This window comes from Amblyomma mixtum, chromosome 6 (genome assembly GCF_055824585.1).
Source record: "Amblyomma mixtum isolate Tamu chromosome 6, ASM5582458v1, whole genome shotgun sequence".
Lineage (NCBI taxonomy): Eukaryota > Metazoa > Arthropoda > Arachnida > Ixodida > Ixodidae > Amblyomma > Amblyomma mixtum.
The window spans coordinates 118,597,836-118,621,288 of record NC_143017.1 but is presented as its reverse complement, the minus strand read 5'-3'; the positions used below and the strand labels follow the sequence as shown (position 1 = coordinate 118,621,288).

Genomic DNA, 23,453 nt, shown 5'->3' with positions numbered 1-23,453 from the left:
TAGTTTACTTTCGCTAAACTCACAGCATTTCGTCTGAATTTTCGGAAGGGCCAACGAGCTTTGTCGCTTTGTTTTTATCTCCCCCTTCTTTTGCTGCTCAAATAGGAGTGACCTGCCCGGACGGCAGTTTTCGCTGTGCAAGCGGAAAGTGCGTTTCCATAGGCGCTTTCTGCGACTTCAAGGACGACTGCGGTGACTCTTCGGACGAAAGCCAGTGCGGTGAGATGTCGGCATGTTGTTTGGCAGAAATCTTTGCAGTTCTTGGTGGGGCTAGTTTTACCTTTTTGTTTAGTTCGGATAAAACAATACAAAGCTCCTGCTTGCTTATCTTTTATCCTTGAAACTTGCATATTTCTCTTCATGTCACCGTTATGCAACTCAATCATCCTCGCTCTCTGTCGATTCGACCAGCGACAAACCGGAATCTTCTCACATTTCGAAACAAATGTTGAAACTCCGTTTTCCTTTGATGTTTACCCTGTGTGTCCTTTGTATGTAATTCTCTTAAGCCCGCTTTCCGAGACAAAAACCTGACACCTCTCGCTTGTTTATGGCCGGCGGCGGCTCCCCTCGGGCGACGGGACTCTGGGAACCCGAGGGGAGACGGGCCAAAGGTTGAAACAGGCGGAGAGCTGCTCCATCTAGACGGGCTATGGAAAAGGACAGAACGAGCGGGGAGTCCCAACGATGAGCTCGAGCTCTTGCTCCCCTCCTAACGAACAGTTTCATTGTTTCTTGTTTCTTGCAATAAACGAAGTTACATAAACGATAAGAGTCTACTGTCTTCAACGGAGAGCTAAATCAGTTCAGTTTCTACAACAAATGTTTAAGAACCGAGAAAATCACAGTATATGCTTCTAAAATAAAAAGTATCTATAACATCTTTTCTTTCCCAAATAAATAAATAAATAAATAAATAAATAAATAAATGTTGCAGGAACCAACGCTAGAGCTTAATAATGTGATGCGCATGGTACACAGCATAACCAAACATTGTATAATTGTTATTCATTGGTGTATTAAGCTCTTCACGCATACGTAAGAAATATCCCAACAGCTACGAACGTGCTGACTAATTTCAATATTTTAACATGGAGATATTAAAATTGCGATGCTTAGCACGGAGACTGAAGTCAAACCGCTCCTTTCTTCGCTCTGGTTTGTCCTGTAGACTACATCGAGTGCAACAGAACTGAATTCCGGTGCAAGAACGGCCAGTGCATCTCTATGGCTCACAGATGCGACCTGCTGTCGGACTGCCACGACAATTCAGACGAGCTGGACTGTCTCGGTGAGTGCGCCGATGGCTCGCTCGCCACGCTTGTGAATAGGTTCTCCGCCGCGCTAACCAGGTGCTGATGCTCACAGTCGAGCATTGACCTCACCCCTTAATCACAAGTTAATTGAATCCATAATTAAATCCTTAATTAAACCCAAGAAGCGCTGTGGTACTCTGTCCTTACTATAGTCATTGGGCAACACTGGTGCAGCGAAATGCATTTTGAGAGCAAAGTAATGGGCGTTATGAACGAAGTAAATGGATGTGCCTATCACGTCATCTAACTTTATTATTCTTCTGTAAAGAATGCTTTTCCGCGTGCCCATACAAGGTAGGGAGAAGCCCACTTCCTGGTGAAGGCGGCGTACACATCACAGCGTTTTACTGCGGAGGAAGTTACAATGCAGGTAGAGCTGCAAGAAAGGCCACCTAGCGTTTATAAAAGCCCTGCATGGTCACTGAGGCCGGAAGGAAAGTCTCAATCGGCAGCGTATCATTCCACTACTGCACAAATGAAAGTTTTATGGCTATTATTAATTATGTTGTTACGGGGATTGGTTTATTTACAAGATGAGCTGGAAAATGGGTGAGAACAGGGAACGGCCAGCGTGAGGCTAACCACAGCCCGAGTTGTTGTTGTTAGCCTTACAAAAGAAGGTACGTACCCACACTGGGGGATCGGCCAAGAAACGGGAGGCAGAGGTTGCTATTCACCTGTACATAATAGAGGCAAAAGAAACGCATGCGGGAGAACAACACCGGTGAATTCTGCCTGAAGTAGGGCAGGGACTGAAAAGATTATGATTATGACGATGATGATGATGATGATGAAAGGCATAAGAGTTCTAGCGCTTCAACCTAGTTCTCTTCTACCCTGCGCACAGTGCCCGCAACGCAGCGTACTCGGCGTAACAATATTTATCTTGATTGTAGCAACCAGCGCCGAGACAGGGACGAAAAAAATTTGGACAACACACATGTTCATTGGTATTTATCACTTCTTCATTCTAAATTGATTTTTATAAACCTTGGCGCTTTTTTTATTTACAGTCTATAAGCGTCGCTTTTGAAAACACTGTATGCACATAAATGAAGCAAATGCTGACGCCAAGGCTAGAAGGGGCTCCTGGAATTTCATATGAGTAAACTTGCGATCGTGCAATAGTAGTCAATAGCAGTTTCCTTTCTGGTCATCTTCCTAAATTGAAGTTACTTCAAGTGTGCTGCAGCAGTGCCAGGACTTTTTCTCTTAGCGGTAGTGGCAGTTTTGGGAACTCTCCTTCGGATACTTTTTTCCTTTAAACTTTTTCCTTTGAACTGAGATTCCTTAGCATTGCTGAGCCTTGTCGCAGGTTCTACCACATCTAGATCTTAACAGAAGCTTTTGTTTGATGTCATAGAAATAAATACGCGTGTGCCCTCAGTCGAGCGCTAGGCAGGTTGCGCTCGACGCACGTTTCACAACCTTTTCGTTAAGGAATTTTTTATTACTTTGCTGCCGGCATTGGAATTAAATATTCCTTGGCCGATATTCGCCATTCTCTTTTAAGTGCTCAATTTGGTGCGCGCGGGCATTATCAGAAAACTTCTCTGCATTTAGTGGTACTAAGTTACCGCGCTTGTGTACGCGGAAAGAAATAGCATCTGCGAGACATTTTTTGCATTGATCGTAGTTATTGCCTGCCCGACGATACTATGTGACAGTTTGCAAACAAACTGTGGATTAACTTATTATACAGCAGATACATTGATTAGAATGATCTGTTGCCGCTATAGAATTATTATAATTTTAAATTTATCCCCAGTTTTGGGCTTCTTTTTTCTATTCAGCGCAGATTTCGTCCTTGCGCTTGATATCCTAGTCGGCAGAAAGTTTGCGTGGAAATTCCAAGTCATCAGGCTTGTATATAACCATCACGGTTCTGCTTTTTTCTCTCTTTCTCTTCCTCTCCTTTTTTTTTCGCCACTTCCAGGACAGTGCAACGTTAATGTGACATTCCAGTGCTACGACGGCACTTGCATTCCCAAGAACGCCGTCTGCGATGGCCACCGAGACTGCCCGGGAAAATACCACGAGGACGAGCAGGACGGATGCCGTGGGTGCATTCCGTTTGTTTTTGCATGTTTCATAGCTTGCTTGCTTCCCTGCTTATTCCTTGCTGCCTAGCTTCCTTTCTGATTGTATCTTTATACTTGCTTTGTTGTGTGTGCGCGCGCGTGTGTATGAGAGAGATTAACGGCGATTAGCACAAAATATTTCACGCGCTTATAGTGACAAAACGCGCTCTCCTATATGGCAGTACTGAATAAACGATGTTCCACTTATTTGTTTACTTTCTTTTCAGACTTGGTGAAAGAAGAAGACCGACAGGGCCTTGAGGAAGAGAAGAAGAAATGCGACAACAAACGTGCGTTATTGTGTCTTTATATAATAACGACACATTATTATGTAACGGCTAGCTGTCACTTTCACGCTTTAACACTCGTGAAAGCTAATAAACAAAGTCTGCTTCCTGTTATAGCCGACACAGCTAATGTTAATGTGCACCGTTCATCCGTTAGCGGATCGAGCTTATTAAGGTGAAACGCTTTTAGGTGCAGTCTCCAGAGCCCAGTCCACGCGCTGCAAGGCAGTCACCGTTCGCTTATTCTTCACTGAACTGAGAGAAACTTTGAATGCTGAATTAAAGAAGCCTCAACATTGGTACACGTAAAGCAGAGTGAAGGCCAAAGCCTCTTAATAAAAGCTACAGTATAAATGCACCGACGTTGAACGTTGTTTCCAAACGTATAAGAAATTTCTACAATCTGATGCTTTCGGGCGCTGAAGGAAATACAAGCGGCGAAGTGAAATTCCCCCTTTTCTCAAAATCATCATAATCAGCCTGACTACTCCCACTGCAGGGCAAAGGCCTCTCCCATGTCTCTCCAATTAAACCTGTCCTTTTCCGGTTTCGGCCACCGTATCCCCGCAAACTTCTTAATCTCATCCGCCCACCTAACTTTCTGCCGCCCTCTGCTACGTTGGCCTTCTCTTATAATCTACTCCGTTACCCATAAGGACAAGCGGTTATCTCGCCTTCGCATTACATGCCCTGCCCAAGCCCATTTCTTCCTCTTGATTTCGACTAGGATGTCATTAACCCGCGTTTGTTCCCTCTCCCACTCTGCCCGCTTCCGATCTCTTAACGTTACACCTATCATTTTTCTTTCCATAGCTCGCTGCGTTGTCCTTAACTGCGTTGTCCTTGTTAGCCTCCACTTTTGTGCTCCCTCTTGATTTCCTCCCTCTTCTTTTTCCGCAGCGCGCAAGACGTGCGAGGACCTGTTCGTGCAGGACGGCATCCGCCACAGCGGCCACTACCTGATCGACGCGGACGGCGCCGAGGGCCCCATCTTGCCGTTCCGCGTGCACTGCATCATGGGCAGCACGGTGGAGGACGTGCGCACGCTGGTGCACCACGACTCCGAGCAGAGGATCTACGTCCGCTCGGGCGTCGAGGGCGCCTACGCGCGCCCCATCACCTACGACGTGGGCTGGCTGCAGATGCGCGCGCTGATCGGCGTCTCGCAGCGCTGCAGGCAGTACGTCAAGTGGGAGTGCAGCGGCGTGGGCGCGGGCTTCGGCTACTCGGACGCCGAGCGGGGCCCCCTCTCCTGGTGGGAGAGCGTGGACGGCGAGCCGCAGTTCTACTGGGGCGGCGCCTCCCAGAACCTCACGTGCGCCTGCTACCCGGAGTGCTTCGGGCCCGACCAGCGCTGCAACTGCGACTCGGTCAGCGAGTTCCACTGGCTCGAGGACCAGGGGTACATCTCGGACAAGGAGAAGCTGCCCATCCGAAAGGCACGCACGTCTTCTTCGGTCGCACTCGCGGTGTCGTTTTTCAAGGTCGGGTCCGCGATTTGCGCAACAGGCTAATAGCGCAGGTCCTACCAACCGCTTTCACCTTACATGACATGGCAGTCTCTATTGCATCGGGGTGGTGAAGTGGTTTGGTCTCTTTCGTATAGCTTCCTCAACAATTCCAGTAGACCGAAATGAAAACGCTGGTTCCGTTAATAACTAGAATTGTGTTTGTTTGTTTTTTAAAAAAAAGCGCTACCATTTCCTGAGAGTGGCCCAGAAACACTTTCTAAGGATTACTTGGCTCATGGGTGGCGTCCACGGAAAGTGTGGACAGAAAGTGTAAGCAGAAAGTTTTAACAGAAAAACACCAGAGTTACTCGGTAACTGGTAGTAACTCGGTAGAGCACTGGGCTATCGTCGCAGCAAATCACGCCTTGTGTTAAACTGCAACTCACGCTGGCGCTGTGCATTGCATTATGTCGTCTTCATCAACTATCAAACCGATATTCGCGCTTTGAGCAATGTGGCGGTATTGACAGAGAGATGTGCGGTGCATGCCATGGCATGGACAACGTTCTGGCAGAAACACAGCACTAGAGCAATGCGCTTTGTCGTTGACTACATTGGTGCAGAAACGCGGCAATGGAGCATAGGCCGCCGGCGCACATTGCGTAAATTGGCACTGACGGTGATAAAGTTGAAGACGCGCATACTGGATCACTAGGTCAGTAGACACTTCAGTCGCGCTTTCAGGTACGTGGCGGTGGTGTCCACCTGCAAGAAACTGTGATTTCGCTCAATATTTCGTGCTTTTCTATGCTAAAACTCGATCCATTTTCGTTTCTGGCAAACGTAAAGTGATTACCGCGGCTCAAGCGTGCGGCTCGTCGCGTTCGCTTGACCTGCTTTCTCGACCACTCTGCCTTCGCTTGACACCTGTCATCCGCGGAGCTGACGGAAACAGCTAATGGCTGCCATCTGCCCATCATGGTGGGCTAAGAGTATAAATGGAGTTATATTAGTGCGGATAAAAGAGCGACGGGTATGAGCTAGCCGAGGGAGGTTACAAACAGTGTTCGGAGCGATAGTGGATAGTGCTTTTCTGTGCGTAGAGCATCTATATTTCCTTTAGATAATCAGTTTCATGTGGTCAGTATTTTATGGCCCATTTATTATAAAGCGTATCTGAGATAATAAGTGGCTGCCGCATACAATCAAGAAGTTACAATGAAAACATGTGGCGTAGTGGTAGAGCTTCTCGATCGTCTGTCGCAGCCGCTTTTTTTTTGTAGCGAAAGCTACACAGGGCTAGTCAGCGGCGCATTTCGGGCGGTCTTCGCAAGCCAGTATTGCGTATACGCTGTAACCATGGCAACCGTTTGTCATGGCTGTTATGCAACTATGGCAACCTTGGAAACCATGGCAACCGGTTGCCATGATTGTTAAGCGCCGAGCATGTTATCCTCGGCGCCTAACGTACCTTTTGCTATGTATATCCTGGCCTAGCTGAGCTAAGCCACAGCAATTTTTTTTAGTCCCATCAGCCGTCTTTCAGCATGGTGCTCTGCTGTCCTACTGAAAAAACACTTAGACAGACAAATATTCCGCCCTGTGTTCCCGACAGAATAGGTTTGATTGCTGTTATTTTTAACAAAATTGTGCCTTAATGGGGCAGCAATTGCAAAAAAAAAAAAGAAAACGGCATTTTTGTCTCACTTTATCTGCTCAGAGCACTAGGCGATAATATGGTAAAACCTCTAACGCTGAGCAGTATATCCCTCCACTTATGAATTCGGTCAAGAACCGATTAGGTTCAAAGTGGAAAAATGTTATGTGTAGGGAGCAAACACGGTATATAAGGTGAACCGAAATATTGAAAATTTGAAGTTCGCACTAATTGATTGCTTCTTTATCTTATTATTTTTATCAGTAATGGACGTTCTTAATATCGCTTCTTAATACAAACCCGTTTCATATTCGTACGCTTGTAAACTCTGTTCGTAACCGTTTCACGTAAGAGTATGCATGCAATTCTCTGCAGCTGCGCTTCGGCAACACTTACAAGACTGGTCAGGCTGGCTACCACACCATCGGCCCCCTGGAATGCTTCAAGCAAGGCATGCGTATTTTCTTGACTGTATTACGTCGCAGGAGATTATATTAGGAGAAAATAAAATGGCATGCATGCTATATGCGTAACTGTATCTTACTCGATTAAGAATCGATGTGTGCCGATAACATAATAGTGATGTGATAAATTACCCGAGCCTGGCCTCGCCCTCAAGCCGCGTTCATGACGCGCGATCTCTCGCAGTCTCATCGATGGAGGAATGCGATTCCTCGCAGAACTACTTGCGCTGCAGGACGGGCCACTTCGTCAACATCAGCACCAAGTGCCTCTACGGCTTCGACCAGTTCGGCTTCCAGGCTGGCTGCCGGGACGTGTCCCACCTGCGGGGATGCGGTTGGTGGAACTGTGTTGTTTATCTTTCTGACACCTATGTTGGCGGCGGCGCAAAAAAAAAAAAAAAGAAAACACAAGTCGCATTTGTGTTTCCTTGGAGTATTGCCAAGGTGACTTGCAAAAAAGCACATCATTCTACAAGTGGCTTATTACCTGTAAAAGTCCCGCAGAAGTTTCTTTTATTTGTGATAGCTTTCTGTAATATGTGCTTTCTTCTACAACCCCAGCGGTTCATCCTTGAGAGATAACCGCGAACAACCTTTGGCAATTGCTCCACTAGAACATTGTGCGCCAAGCTCTCCGTCCTCTCACCATGCAGGTGCAGTCATGGAGAAAAGTTTGCGTGATGCGGAATCCCCGCTGAAAAAAAAAAAAGAAAAAATTCTGCATTACCTCGACAGCCAGTCAGCTGGTATTTATTCTAACGAATCCCGGTGTGGATGAAGTACGCATGTATCCTAATGTATCTATGCTTTTCATTGACCTGCTTCGGCTGACCGGGCAGAAATAATTTTTTTTTTTATCACGGATCCGCATCCCTCAAACTTTTTATCCATGTACTACAAGCAGAGCGAAAGAGAACACTGCCTAAGAACCGAGTTTTTTCTTACTTCTTCGTCCAACCCTAATAAAGCACTGCCGAGACATCCGTTTAGAGCAGAACCACTAAGAAAGAAGAAATAAGTAAGTGTGTGCTTCTCGCTCATGCTTCTGGAGTGTTCGTTGGCTGCATACCGGTAAGGTGTTCCCCTTGGTGTTGCTTTCATTTGCACTGGCTTCGGCACAATAGGGAAGTTTTCTCTTCTAGCTCGAATCGACTCTGGTTGACGGTGTATTTTTTTCGCCGGTGTGTTGCAGACAACGTGATCTGCCCGGAGGACTACGTCAAGTGCACGAATTCGTACTGCATTCCGTCACACTTCCTGTGCGATGGAAAGTGGGACTGCATTGGCGGCGAAGACGAGATCGAGTGCAGTGAGTATACACGACGCGAATTCAGAGGTTCACAGGCGCCGCTCGTTTATTTGTATAGAGTATAGAAGATGCGGTCATGTACTATACTTTTTCAAGTCCCTAATGACGCAGTATACATAGAGCATTTTTACTTGCAAACGATGAGTGTGTATCGCTAGCAGCAAGCTTGAAAACCCTACCGGTGGTAATGGCTTCAACTTTCCGGAACTGCCAGAGAGATTTAGTTGCAGGAAGCAGCCCACTGACCCCAGTCTTACCAGTGCTTCTAAGAGTAGGTGAGAACGAGAGTGGCAGAAAGAGCTTGAATTTACCTGTCATTTCTTGGAAAAGAACAACAACAAAAAGAGCTACTGTGTAATGGCAGCGACTACGTAAATTTGATAAGCGTACCCAGCGGTCGGTTGGCTGCTATCCTGGTCGGACGTATGCCTGCAACTGCGTCTGCAGTGCTCTCGGGGAATCTCGTTCTCAATAGCCCTCCGCTGCTCAGTGCTTACAATCTTCGCTACAAACCGTACAAGGTACACCTTCGTTGAGACTTTTTCGCGTACTTTTCGTTTTTCTCCTTTCCTTCAGAATCCGCGTCACCGAAGCCTTTTTCTTTCTCTCTCTCTCTCTCTCTCTCTCTTTTCCCTCCTTGGCAGACAAGTACACGTGCCCGGGTCGCTACAAGTGCCGCAACCAGAGTTCCTGTGTGGCCCTACACCAGCTCTGCGACGGAACCCGCCAGTGCAAGCACGGCGACGACGAGCACCTGTGTGGTACGCGCCTCGCAACTTGGCTTCAGCGTTCGCTGGCTTCATGGCTTCAGCGTCCGTGCACCATGCACCTGCTTGCTTCTCATTCAGTGCGCTCTCTGACGAAAGCGCCACACCCGGGGAAAACGTCCTGTCACCCCGTATGCGCAAAACCACTCAGAACCTGTTCCTCGAATTTTTCCTTCCTCCCACCGGCAGTCATTTCGGGCTCGGTTTTCCGCGCAGAACGTGCTGTCTCTATAGCTTCCTGCAGACCCAGCAGATACCGCAGGCTTCACTAAACGTATTGCAGTCCGCTGCGCAGCTTTGTAGATGGTTCTGGGGATCGCTGTCTGCACATCGAATTTGTAGTGAAACATCGCAACGTCGCCAGGCCACAGGAAGAGAAAGGACGAGACGCAGCACGTAGTGCCGTTGCTCGGTTGCACTGCAAATTATGTCTGACCGACGTACCCGTCAGCTCATGTTGTGCACATCGAAGTTGGGCAGTTAACGACGGTTGCCTTCGTTACAAGTACAGTGTAAAGTCTGTTGTTTAATCATCATCATCACGCTGATTACGCCCACTGCAAAGCAAAGGCCTCTCCCGTGTCCCTCCAATTAACCCTGTCCTTTGCCAGCTGTAGCCACCGTATCCCCGCAAACTTCTTAATCTCATCCGCCCACCTAACTTTTTGGCGCCCCCTGCTACGCTTGCCTTCTCTTGATATTGCCTTCGCATTAGATGCCCTGCCCAAGCCCATTTCGTCATCTTTATTCCGTTGTTTCAAGAGCAATAAAAATCAAGCGAGACAAGCAGAGTTGTATCCGGTTGCTTGTCCTGCGCTAATGCAGGAGGTACAGGAAAAAGAAAATTAAATTACAATAAAAACAGGTTTCATATAATGCGCATTTCAACATAATAGTAAAGATATGCCTTGCCATTGCCGTTTTTTTCACAGACCTGAAATGTCCGTCAGCATGCGAGTGCAGAGGTCATTTTGTCAAATGCATCGAGAAGAACTTGATCGCGCTACCAGACGACCTGTCTCACCTCGTGAGGAAACTGTAAGTCGTGTTCGCCACACTGAATGCCGTTTTGAGGCACCAAAGACCGAGATAAATAAGGTAGGTTTTTGTTTTTCAGGAACTTCAGTTTCAATCGCCTCGATATCCTGAAGTCCAATTTCTCGCCTTTCAAGAGACTAGGCGAATTGTAAGTAAGAATAGATTAACGTTATCGTGATTATCGCAAAGAAAGATCGGGTTACAGCTCACTGAATGCCTGCATATCTTGGCGCATACACAGGATACTGCAGTACAACGGGCTCACAGTTCTGCCGTCCAACAAGTTCATCGAGTTGAAAAACCTGTACCTCCTGTAAGTTCCGGCTCTCTTCGCTTTTCTAGTTTTTATTGCCACATACGGCGTTAAGCTTATAGCAGTTCATTTTCTTTGATATTCCAGGGACTTGAGGAATAACAGAATTGTGCAGATAGAAACTGCCGCTTTTGCTGGCCTGAAGAACGTGAGATTTCTGTGAGTTCTGAATGTGATACCTGTCACTAGTCACGCACTATGGTTAACAAGTTTTCATGCTTGTATTTTCGCCCTTAGTTTTTTCAATCTTTGTCTGTTTGTTGCCTCTTTCTTTTTCTATCACGGTTTTTTTTTTCTCGGAAATAACTGAAGCATTTTCAGAAGTCATTTTCTTTGCGCATTTCAATCTTCCGTTCACAAATCTACGTTTCACATGCAGGCACTTGGAGAACAACCCAATTCTGTCGGAGGTTAAAGCTGGCGCATTTGTTGGCTTGAACAAACTGACATTCTTGTAAGTACCCCAACTTCCGTGAAGGATATGAGCTCATTCCGTAAATTGCGAAGTGAGATGACATTATGGCTCTTGTAACGCTCATTTTACTGCCCAGGCTGAGAGTCCTGTCTTTTCTTCGTTTTCTTGTGTTTAAGCGCCTTTTACGATCTCAGGACGTGCGCATGCTTTGAACAGGATGACGTCAAAGAACACCACGCATCATGTCGGTCTTCAAGCCTGAAATTTAGGGGCATAAAATTTTACGTTCCCGCCACAGCTGTATGTATTGATATAGAACGAGTAAAGTGGACAAAAATGTTTATGCAGCCTGAGCTGGTTATATTGGTTCCGTGAGGCGAAAAACACAAGGGCAGGACCCAAAGAGCAACATGAACCGACGTTTTTGCATGTCGTTCTTTATATCTCTTCCTTGTGTGTTTCGCGCCGTGTAGCCAGTATGACAGTAGACCAACCAGCCCGAACCATCCTTCTCTTGCAAAAGAACAGAAGAATATATACGCTTTATGTTCTTCCTAAGCCCTCGTAATAGCGGGCGCCCTTGAGTGTACGTGCGTTAGCACGAAGAAAACATTTATGTGGGTAGAATTATTGTCGTCCGTACATGCAATGCCATTTTTGTTGCACAGACTACTTTGAACTTGAAGGCATTGCAAACAGAGAAGAAAGTGGGGCGTAGTAGACCAAATATTAAGTGTCCCAGTAATTGTACGAGCAAATCGCGATTTACTACAGTGATCGAATGCTCCCGTTTTCGGCGCCCGAGCATGATTCAACAGAATTCGCCGTTCGCGAAATGCGACGCATCTCGTGATGCTTTTAATGCAGTTTGACCTGTATATTCTGGCTCTTGCCAGCGGCGCATCGCATAATTTTCTGAAGAGGCAAAGAGTTACATTTGATGTAAACAATATTTCGTTAATTTTTTATTAATCAAATCAGTTTATCGTGCACATGCGTAACAAGGGTAAGCATACACATTATTTTGCAAGATAGGGTCTCACTGGGATTTCAGATTATGAACTACAAAAACAAAATACAATTGCAGCAACAGGGTGTCTCTAGTTTTTGTTTTTTTAAGCGATATTGATTGCCTCAAGGCTTAAATCGGTATGTAATGATGGATGACGAGGATGCTTAAATAAATGAGAAAAGGTTCGCTGATCTAATGAAATCGAGGAGTGAACGATGTACATATGACGTTTAGAAATATTGGTGTTTTGCAAGGAAAGCCATGAAAAAAAAAATTCGGGACCTTCTTCACCACATTCTTACACAAGAAAATGTGATGACATTAAGGTTGCCTGCTGTCGTATCTACAGTGAGTGTCTAATGTTTTTGCGATTTTCAAGCCAAAACTATGGTTGGATACGTGCCTGCCGATGAGGCTTTTAATGATGACGCATGAAAAACTGCTAAAAGGAGAAATGCTAATGTTGTAGCTTTATGTCCCCGTGACGTAGAGTATCAACGATATGTTTCCTTTCTTTTTACACTCTACGTCGGACCAGAAACCTAAGCGGCATGGCTCTCTCGGGGCTCAAGAAAAACACCTTCGTCGGTCTAGACCAAGTGACGACGCTGTGAGTTTGTGGTGAATTTGTTTGCTTGCTGGCTTGTCCTTTGTCGCCTTTTACTAGGTTTAGTGCGACGAGAACTTAGCATGCACTTCACGCCGGCGTTGCTTAGCGCCGCGGACGTGAACTCAGAGTGCTTTGATTTTCAGGAATTTACGAAACAACAAGCTGCAGTACGTGGAAGACGGGGCGTTTCAGGGACTAAAAAGCGTGACCAGCCTGTAAGTCTCGCGGGCGTATCGGGGCCTCGAAACCGCCATCAGCGTGCTCTCTTCAATCTTTGCAGCGACATACAAGGCAACGACATCCAGCATTTCTCTCACGAGATGTTTCATGGTCTGCACTCTCTGGAGTCCCTGTGAGTGGAAGTAGCATTTTGTGTCCTTTTTGCCAAATTTCAAAGCATAGGGCGAAAACAGTGATCTTGTAAACTCACAGAATATTCGGTTGTAGCTGGTGTAACGGCTTACCCCCACTTCGCTAAACGCAATATCTTCGATTAACTGGAGGGCCACACGCGCCAAGGCAAACTAGACAGTTTTAACATAGCAGAGATGTGCATTTTTGGTAAAAACACTTAAGGTCATATGTTTTGCCTTTCAGCCGTGTATTGGAGTGCTTATGACGCCTCTCAATCTCGACACACCCCCTCCCCGTAAAAGGAGAACCTTTGTACAGCCCTTTCAGGACCTTGTAATCGTTAGAGGTGCCATAAGTATTCCGCTCTAAAGCTCAAATGTAAACCTCGTCGTCCGGGGAATTTGATCGAAGCTGCATGTACTTTCGCTCACTTACGTATGACCTGCCGGGCGCCTGCTGCGCATACGTAGTATGTGCGCAGCCATACTTGACTTTTTCTACGGAGCACTCATCGCAGCCCCAGAAACCCGCTAGCAACCGCTTCCTTTCAAGTTGCGAAAGAGGGGGTGCAGGGAAAAGCGCAGAGGAAACGGGAAAGTGTTTTCTGAAAGCCGCCAACGCAGGCCTCAGTGTGTGCTTCCCGCTGTAAGCCACTCGATCCTCGGCGACGGACGCACGCAGGTTCAGCGACTCGTTCAAGTTCTGCTGCCTGGCGTCTCCGCAAGTGTCCTTCGACTACTGCCTGCCGCCGGCGGACGAGATCTCGTCGTGCGAGGACCTCATGAGCAGCCCCGTGCAGCGCTCCTTCCTCTGGGTGCTGGGCGTGGTGGCGCTGCTGGGAAACCTGTTCGTCATCGCGTGGCGCCTCAAGACCAAGAACTCGAACCCGGTCAGCTCGACGCTCATCCTGTCTCTGGGCTGCGCCGACCTGCTCATGGGCGTCTACCTCATCGTCATCGCCAGCGTGGACATCTACTACCGCGGCCGATACATCCAGAACTCGGACGTGTGGCGCGCCAGCGCCCTCTGCAAGCTGTGCGGCTTCCTCTCGACGGTGTCCAGCGAAAGCTCCATCTTCACCCTCGTGCTCATCACGGCCGACCGGCTCATCTGCATCTCCTTCCCCTTCTCCATGGTGCGCTTCGGCCTGAGGCGCACCTACCAGCTCATCGCGGCCGCGTGGGCCACGGCCATCGCCATCGCGGCGCTACCGCTCGTCATCCAGCCTTACTTCCAGGTGAGCATTCCATTTCTCATAGTTTTCTCGAGAAGTGGGTATAGGCCTTTCACAAAGACCTGCACATTATAGGCTTAGCGAGGACCAGGTAACTCGCGTAGCGCTTCATGTCACAATTAAACAAGACTAAAAGCACGCTCCTGGCGATTGACATGGTTAAGGAAGCTTATACTGTGCTTCAAGGCACAACGCTATAAAACAACATGCTTATTTCTACCACAATACCCCACAGCCGTTGTTGTCGCTATTGAACAAAGATATGAACGCCGGCCAGCTGAACTAAAGAGATGACGTTGGAACTCCCAGCAAGAGAGCTTTTTTGTTGTGAACAAAGCCCCCGCGCTGGGAACCGAAACATCATCTCAAATCAGCTGGTCGGCGTCCGTGTTTCTTCCAACGTATCCATCAGTTCAAACGGGATCCCATCATACCCTCAACTTCATCAATCGTTGTTTTCATGCACATTGCGGTTTCCGCAAATTCCCGATTAATTCTTCGAGCGTAAGAGACACGGTTGAGATTTTTTTTTTATTTGATCGACATGACATTCTCACGTTGTCTGCTTCCAATTGTCCCAGGGCGAGTTTTACGCGCGCTCGGGCGTGTGCCTGGCGCTGCACATCACGAACCAGAAGCCATCCGGCTGGGAGTACTCTGTGGCCGTGTTCTTCTGCGTCAACTTCTTCGCCTTCGCAAGCATCGTGGCCGCCTACGCCTACATGTACCTTAGCATCCGGCGCTCCAAGACGGCCGTCAAGCGCCACTCTGCAAGACCGCCCCAGGCGGACAGCTTGGTCGGTCGACAGATGGCGCTCATCATCTTCACCAACTCGCTCTGCTGGTTCCCCATGATCGTCATGGGGCTCATGGCCATGTCCGGCGTCCGGATACCCGGTAACGCGTCCCATACGCCGTTCCTTCTACACCAAGGGTCAGTTAAAACTGGGATAGATTCTGGAGTCTCGCACATAGCAGCGCCGGCCTGAAAAAGCTTAGCTCAAAGAATCCACTGAAGGTCCCTTTAAGCAAGTGTATCAGCTATATAAGTATGTGATACGAGTACATAAGTATATGATACAGCCAGCGATGGTGTTGAGGTAGAGCATCCGCCTCGCATGCAAGAGGACCAGGGTTCGAATCACGGTGAATTCCGGTTCCAATCGCGGTGCATGCTGGTAATGCAGCGGAGGGTGCTGAGAATCTCTGGCTCTGGACAGGCCGCCATTAAAAACTGAACCTGGCAACGTTTAACGCTCGAGGACAGGGTTACTTGGAGAGATATGGAGGCCTTTATACTGCAGTGGGCGTAATCAGGCTGAAGATGATGAACTAAAATGTCTATAGCTTGTCCTTTCTTTTTTGTTTACTCGCGGTAAGCCTTCTTTCTTTCAAGAGCGAGATCGTCTTTCAAGACGATCTCGCTCTCTGTGTACTACGGTCGCATTGTTCACCTTCTGGACTGCAGGCTGCTCTTTTCTGAGAGGTTCTTCCACCATGCTTTAGAAGTGCCAGAAAAAGGTTGAGGGGATTATAGGCTAGACTAACGAGAAACGGGGCTTCAAGTTAGCCCTGATATTCGCCTCTGGTGACGAAGGGGTCATACGGTTCGCCCAACCTGACTTGTGCGTCTCACTTTGCCAGAATGATGTCATGATCATCGCTAGAAGCCTATTTCCACTGAAGGACAGATTCCTCTCCTATATCCCTCCAATTAACCTAGGATGATGTACAGGGTCGTCCACTCTTGGGTGAACACGCTTGTGCTCGACCGCGCTCTTCGGAGCGCCAGTGTTCTCGACACGGTCGCGCATGGAAGCGAAGTGACGCAGTATAAGAGGGACCTGGAAGTGGTGTTTCGCGTGTCCTGCCTTTTAACTTTGATGAGCGGCTTGGACGGACGCACTGGCGCTCCAGTGAGCACTGCCAAGCACTCGCGTGTTCACCCTAAGAGTGGGCGACACTGTACTTAAGTGCAAATCGATACAGTGCAGACAACACGAGAGTCTTAACCTTTAACTGCCATGCCCTTAGCATGGCTCGCACAGAAGCAGCTACAGAAGTGTATTTCTCCCATAACTTGCGTTCCTCTTTGACCTTATCGAAACAGGCGTTTCATTAGCGTTTCCCCACCACGTGACTTTCTGAAAGTCACATGACTCGCCTTGCAGCTCGACCAACTACCGAGAAGACTGCGAAAAGTTCTGCACCGAATCCAGGCACTAAAAGAAAACGTTTTAGTAACCAGTAGTGACTGAATTAAAATGCGTTTACTTATTCTCTTTTGCTGCGAACGCACTCCGATGGCGTATATACCCAGGGCCCTTCGTTTTCGGGTAAAAGTCGATTTTACCCCATTCTTGCACCCCGAACTTATTTCTTAAAAATCGGGTTATACCTGATTTTTCCCTAAAATGAGCCTTCTGGGCAATGTTGGTTTTCCATTTCATAGAGCTGAAGACATCGCAAGAAAAATTTGTGGTTATCTAGTGGTTATTCCAGAGAGATGTGTTAGGTCAACTGGACACCTTAAACTTCTTTTAAAGCTCGTTTTCATTATGCGGATGGATTTGAGGATAAATTAGAAAAGGGCGATTTGGAAGCTAGAGGGCAAAATATGGCTACCGACAAGACGTCTTGTCACAATTGTACTAAGCGCTGCCCGCGCTATTGACACCTTGATCCAAGGACCTTGCGGGTTTAATATGGTTGTTCTGGTGTTTACGTACTGTAAGGTGTTTACGTACTGTTTACGTACTGCCATGCCGGTCTTGCTCAGATGCGGAAGCGCTCCGTAGGAGATTTGTAACGTAGTCCAAGAAATATTTATTTATCTATGTATTTATTAGTTACCTGCATCGCCCCGCAGGGCATTACAGCAGGGGGTACAACAGACTTCATTAGAGGTATAAAACAATTATTGCAGTGCATGGAAAAATGCATCATTAGATGTGATTACAATGCTCGATGGCAAACTGTTCCAGTCGCGAACAGTTCTTACAAAAAAATAATAACGCAAGACGTCACCCTTGCAAGAAAATTCCCTGGCCTTCAAGCAGTGGTCCAGTCGCTTTGAGATATAATGAGGTGCCTGTATATATTAGATTAGGGAAAAAAAAACGTGGCAAACAATTTTTAGTGAAGCGCGCGATTTCTATGTTGCACGTGACAAAACGAGCAAAATATAGGTCACCTTATGCCTAGCAGGAAAACTAACTGTTATGATAAACTCTCTTGTGCTCAAAAATGCCACACAAAACAATGAACAGTGGATTTTTTTTCTTGAATAACCCGGTTTGTACCCCAATTTCTAGCTCGAAAATTGTCGCCATATTTGTGCCCCCCTCTCTCAAATCCTGGAGAAAATAAAACTCGAAAACGAAGGGCCCTATACAGTGGTACACCCTGTCCGATCGCCGCCTATGATCGACGCAGGAGAGGCGTACGCGTGGACGGCCGTGTTCGTGCTGCCGGCCAACTCGGCGGCCAACCCGCTCATCTACACCATCGCCTCGCTCCGGTTCCGGCTGTTCCTGCTGCGCATCGGCCTGGCGAGGAAGAAGCACTCACTCTCCTTCAGCAAAGCGCTCACACGTGAGTCGGATCGCCTGGTGCACTTCGTTCGCCGCTTCAGAGGCAAACCGCGGGTGTTTGCGTTAGATTCGATATTCAATGTCTAGCTCATTTCTGCCACCAGTGCGCCAATTAGGTATACTCACTCATCTCTTATTCCTCTCTTTTCTAAAGTATGAATTAAGCAGACAGTTACAGTTCTGACTCAGCACTGCACCTGCTACCTGGATCATGCTGGTTGCGGAAATACCCCACTGACCACGATTTCAAAAACACTCCAGGAAAACTCGCACTGCATGATTTTTCAACCCTTATAAAAATGGTCTATCGACAGTCTATAGACTTCTTGTAGACTCTATTGCCTTCATATAGATATTTATTTTTGTGTATTCATATTCTATAGACAGTCTACTAAAAGTGTATGGCCATAAACCTATAGAGTGTCTATAGACAGTCTGTACCATTTGTATTCCCTTTAGGCTGTTCTCCAGGATTTGTTTATAGAGAGTCTATAGACTTTATTGCAGAAGTCTACAGCGCCTGAAAGCAAGGACCTCATCATCGTTCACTGCTCGATTTCATTAGATCAGCGAAACTTTTCTCACTGATTTAACATCCTCATCTATCATTACATACCGTCTTATGCCCTGAGGCAATCAACATCGCATTAAAAAAAAAGTCTAGAGTATACCTAAAACATTTTGTTAGGGAAGGGCAACAAGGTGGTTAGATAGTGGATAATAAAGGGTTTTGTGGATTTTCGCGTCATTTACGAGCAAGCTGCCTGCTACATACGAGTATACTTGGCATTGCGCGAGCCTGCACACTTCGGATGTGGATGGCCGAATCTTCCATCGGAACCGGTATCGCTGAAGAGTTTCGTTCGGGACCATCGTGCCAGTGCCCATCCCGGCGTCAAAATTTAAGCGGTCAACAATCCACGATGCACAAAGCACTGCAGATGACAGGCGGTCTTGATCTTGACCTTGATCTTGAATATTCTTGATCTTGTATATTCTATTTTACTAATCAAAAGTGGAAAGGAACAGAAAAAAAGACGAAAGTGCTTCTTTCATTTATAAAGGCGATTCCCAACTGCTTAAGTTTGTTAAATCGACTGTTGGCCCCTTTTGTTTGTTCGCTCAGAGGTACTCCACAACTTTTTTTGACGGTACAGTTGCTTTGTCTGTGACGTTTTCCGTCTACCCCGACCACTGCAAGAGAAATGGGTGGCACAGGGGAAACGCATAGTCGGCAGCCAATGATGTGGGTCAATGAGCTACGCCTTTTTCATCACCTTCCCGAAAAGTGCGATCGTGAATGTGCTTTCTTCTTCTCTGGTACAGGGAAGCCAGCCAGTAGTAGCCTTTCATTATCACTGACGCAGCATGTGCTAGCCATCGTGACAAGCCCTGCCCATTCCAAGGCCGAGGGACTACGGGCCTGCTCCGTGACCCCGAATGGCGTATTCTCAATGGCGGGAAGGTGGACAGGACAATGATGCTCATTCTCATTGATCAGATGGTACGGCGATGACGCCAGGAGCCGTTACCATCATAAAGCCTACCTAATATCGCCCTGTCGCGCTGCTCAAACGCGAGTCCGAGTCAACAAGAGCTCATCAAGGTGGTAACTATATGGGCTGGGAAGTAGACGATGACGGCACTGATAGCTGCTGTCAACTTCTTTTGTCTTTGCCGTTAGCGCTGTTCGCGCTGATGGAGGAATGGAATTAATTAATGATAAATCCCTTTTTGACAGTGCCCTCTTCATCTCTTTACTGTTTGCTCTTCACCGCAGACACGAGCAACGGAGTCGCCCGGCGGGACCACGACCGGGCGGGGCACACATTCCGCGCCCCGCACGGCTACGTGCCGCTCATGCACTTCCTGCGCTCCGAGCCCCGCGTGACGCCTCACCAGCTGCTGCAGGTCGCCGTGGGCGTGTGCGAGGTGCTGTGCGAGCTGCACGCGCAGAACTACGCGCTCGGGGGCATCAACATTGACTGTGTCTTCGTCACCGCCGGGGTAAATGCGCTTCGCCACTCACGCACGAATGGGAAGCGACGCCATGCTTTGCTGGTTCGCAAGCGCCGGAGGGAGCAGTTGGCTTGCCCCAACAGAACGAGCAGTGTCACGTTAAGATCTGATGAGAATTCGCGATTGTGACCCAGGCTGTTTCCAAGCGGTCAGCTGTTCCTCTTCCGCAGGCGCACATGCATCAAAACTCTGGCGCGCTCCCGAAATTCATACTCAGTCGCCGGTAATGGTCTTGAACGCAGAATATGTCGAGGACCAACCACATTTGAAGCATGAAATGCTTTTAGCTCCCGTTGACGGCGCGCCGTCGGTGACCCTGGCGCCGAAACGGAAAGAGAACATGGCGGCAAACGGAAGGCCGAAGGAAGAACACGGAGGTGAACCTATGTGAACTTTAGCGTAACTTTCAGTCCCCCCCCCCCCCGGTTCCTACGTGCTGCGCTGCCGCCGGAGCAGCACATGCGTGAGCAACAGCGTCTCTAGAATTTGCTACGACGGTTACTACGCGTACGTGGGCCGCGCAGCTTGTCGCAGCGTTGGATTGAAAAGATTTCTGTTACACTTAAGCTTCGCATTTAAGAGTATCAGGCAATAGCGTTGATGGCTCCCTTCAGCGGTTTCTCGTCGCGTACAGTCACTATTCTTTGTTGACATTCACATATTTATCATAACACAGTTTCCACATTATTGTCTTTGAACTCTTCCACATTGGAATTTCTGCACAGGAGAATAGGATATGAGCATAGTTGGTTGATTGGTTGGTAAACATTTATTAAAACAGTCAAGGGGCCGAAGGCCTGGATCTAGGGGTCGGCCAAGACTCCTTGGAATCTGGCAGCCTCTAGAGCGAGACCGATAAGCGCTCGTTGGTCGTCCAGGGTAGAGCTGCGTAGACGAGCCTCCCAGGTATGTTGTGTGGGTGTTGGCATGTGTTGTCGTGGACAAGTCCAGACCATATGAGGTCTGCTGGGATATTGCAGTGTTTACACATCGGCATATACCGTTCAGTAAATATATTATGGAATCTTTTGGGATTGGGGAAAGTGTCCGTCTGGAGTTGGCGCCATATGACGGCCTCTGTCTTTGTAAGTTCTTGGTGCGGACCTGGATAGAGTTGGCGAGAAAGACGATAGTGCTGGAGCAGGTCGCGTGAAGTGATTACGGTGTCCTTCCTGACCAAGGCGGGCATGTTGGGGCGGGGTGATAAGCTGCTCGGAAAGTGAGCCCTCGAGCTAGCTCATGTGCTCCCTCATCACCCTTGAGATCCATGTGGGCTGGAGCCCATATCAGGAGGGTCAGGTGTTTAGGAGGATTTGATATGAGTACGCGAAACGCTTCGACTGAAATACGGCCATGAGTAAAATTAAGAATGGCGCGCTCTGAGTCACTTATGACTCTAGCTTTAGAAGTGGAGAGCGCGAGAGCAACAGCTACTTCCTCCGCTGTAGTCATATGTGAAGTACGTACGGAGCAGGAGGCATGAAGAGTCATACTCTCATCTGTGGCAACCGCTGTTGCAGTAGTCCGAGTAGGATGGCCTGCCGCCTCTGTGTCGGCCAGCATATCGCTGCTGGAGTGACGCGGCCCGAGCTTCTCTGCGATCTTGATGAGTTGGATGCATATTGCGGGGGAGAGGGGAGTATTAATATTGGCCCTGATGGAAGGTGGGAGATTGACCACCGGCTATTTCCGCCACCCTTGGGCTCTGCGATGTCAGTGCACGTTAAAGACCCCAGGTGGTCGAAATTATTCTGGAGACCTCCACGACGGCACCTCTTTCTTCTTTCACTCCAGACTTCATCCCATCCCTTAGGGCGCAATTCGGGTGTCCACCGAGATATGTGCGAAAGATACTGCGCCAATTCCCTTTCCTCAAAAATCAATTTACCAATTTATTTTTACAAGAGCAGCTGTCGTTTACTTGGTACCCAACAGCAGGTCATGGAACGCTGTCTACGCGCCGCAGCCGTACCGCACTGCGCTTGTGGATAGAGCGCGAGATCTCTCCATGAGCTGTCGACCGTTAACGGTCAGCAACAGTGATTGATTGATAACATTATCCCAAAAGGGAAAGGGGCAGCCAATATTAGAGTCCCAGCAGTGTCTTCTCCCAAGGCTCCTGCAAGTTGCAACTTCTGTAAGTTTAGGTCAATAGGTCTAACTTTCGAGTGCGTTTGACATCTGCGGAGGCTCCATCCAATTTTTTCTTTGTAAAAATAGACTCTGTGGCCCTTTCTGGCTATGTTGAAGCTTATAAGGCAGAAACAACCAAATTTACTGCTGCAAAAATTGCATTCAAAAATAACTGTCATCAAAAACTCCATGACCACTATTTTTAAGTGAACTGCGATGCAGTCTAGCCTCTGGAATCTGCGCACTGCAAGTAAACTTGCCACAGTCTACTTGCAAAATCGGCTGGTGATGACACTTTCTTTTCTAGCTTATGAAAGCCATTTTCAGTGAAAGCAACATCTGTTGTTTGAATGTAGTGCTTTATCGATACAATTACAAATAGTGCTCAGTGCCCTTTCAAGGTACTAACAGCATAAAATGCCATCTTTACTCGTGTAATGAACCAACTTTTCCAGAAAAGTTGACATCACTTTTGGGTATGCAGAGGAAAAAAAAATTTTTTTTAGTCTAAATTTCATACCATACGCCCGCTCACCCGCCAATCCTGCATCAAAAGCACATGATCAGCCACGTCCATGTCGCCGGTGCTTCAAAAATTGTTCACTGTATCACATCGCAATCTCACAATAGGTTTGGTTTGGTTTATGGTGTTTAACGTCCCAAAGCGACTAAGGCTATGAGAGACGCTGTAGTGGAGGGCTCCGGAAATTTCGACCACCTGGGGTTCTTTTACGTGCACTGACATCGCACAGTACACGGGTCTCTAGAATTTCTCCTCCAAAGAAATTCAGCCGCCGCGGCCGGGATCGAACCCGCGTCTTTCGGGTCAGCAGCCAAGCACCATAACCACTGAGCCACCGCGGCGGCGCAATCTCACAATACTGTGGTGGTCCACAGCACTGGCCAATCGTGGAAAGACAAACCAACACACTCTGCGTGTGTACTGGCCCTGAAGGTTAGGAGCACTTTTTTTTTTATCAGAGGTTAAAGCTCACAGCATGGTTAATAGTGTGTAATGCAAATGCTTAAGCGTTAGCTGTGGTGCAACAGCGGTTAGGCACTCCCATCTTGCCAAATCGCTGGGGGTCTGAAGGTCCTCTAGACCTTCATAGCATTTCTGTGTAGCATTTCTTTTATAGCAATCTGCCAAGTTTGCCGAGCATGCCACCCCTGCACGAGCTCCCTTAACACCATGATGCTATCGGCACGCAACATTTTGGCCCGCTGTGAAGGTCTGCACTGCAGACAGTAGGAAAATGAGGAATGCACCAAGACGAGTAAATGCTTCTCAAAAAAAAAAAAAATTTCTCAATGATAAAAGTGGAAGGGTGGGTTCATTAAGCAAGCAAGCACGGTATTTTCTAGGGAGCATACATGATCTGCAATACCATAAATGCTTT

General features: G+C 47.7%; 1 protein-coding gene across 3 annotated transcripts in view; it reads left to right on the top strand.

Moving 5' to 3' along the window:
- Positions 1–23,453, top strand: part of LOC149340186 (uncharacterized) — a 110,211-nt gene that overhangs the window by 85,744 nt on the left and 1,014 nt on the right. For all 3 annotated transcript variants that reach the window (XM_089548956.1, XM_089548955.1, XM_089548954.1), the window contains 21 exons: positions 106–219; positions 1,172–1,291; positions 3,253–3,375; positions 3,625–3,687; positions 4,585–5,123; positions 7,168–7,243; positions 7,441–7,590; positions 8,449–8,565; positions 9,210–9,326; positions 10,265–10,370; positions 10,450–10,518; positions 10,612–10,683; positions 10,771–10,842; positions 11,063–11,137; positions 12,649–12,720; positions 12,864–12,935; positions 13,001–13,072; positions 13,756–14,311; positions 14,890–15,205; positions 17,744–17,902; positions 19,682–19,908. In XM_089548956.1, the coding sequence (XP_089405082.1) occupies positions 106–219; positions 1,172–1,291; positions 3,253–3,375; positions 3,625–3,687; positions 4,585–5,123; positions 7,168–7,243; positions 7,441–7,590; positions 8,449–8,565; positions 9,210–9,326; positions 10,265–10,370; positions 10,450–10,518; positions 10,612–10,683; positions 10,771–10,842; positions 11,063–11,137; positions 12,649–12,720; positions 12,864–12,935; positions 13,001–13,072; positions 13,756–14,311; positions 14,890–15,205; positions 17,744–17,902; positions 19,682–19,908 (3,287 nt within the window). The remainder of the gene's footprint in view (positions 1–105; positions 220–1,171; positions 1,292–3,252; positions 3,376–3,624; positions 3,688–4,584; positions 5,124–7,167; positions 7,244–7,440; positions 7,591–8,448; positions 8,566–9,209; positions 9,327–10,264; positions 10,371–10,449; positions 10,519–10,611; positions 10,684–10,770; positions 10,843–11,062; positions 11,138–12,648; positions 12,721–12,863; positions 12,936–13,000; positions 13,073–13,755; positions 14,312–14,889; positions 15,206–17,743; positions 17,903–19,681; positions 19,909–23,453) is intronic.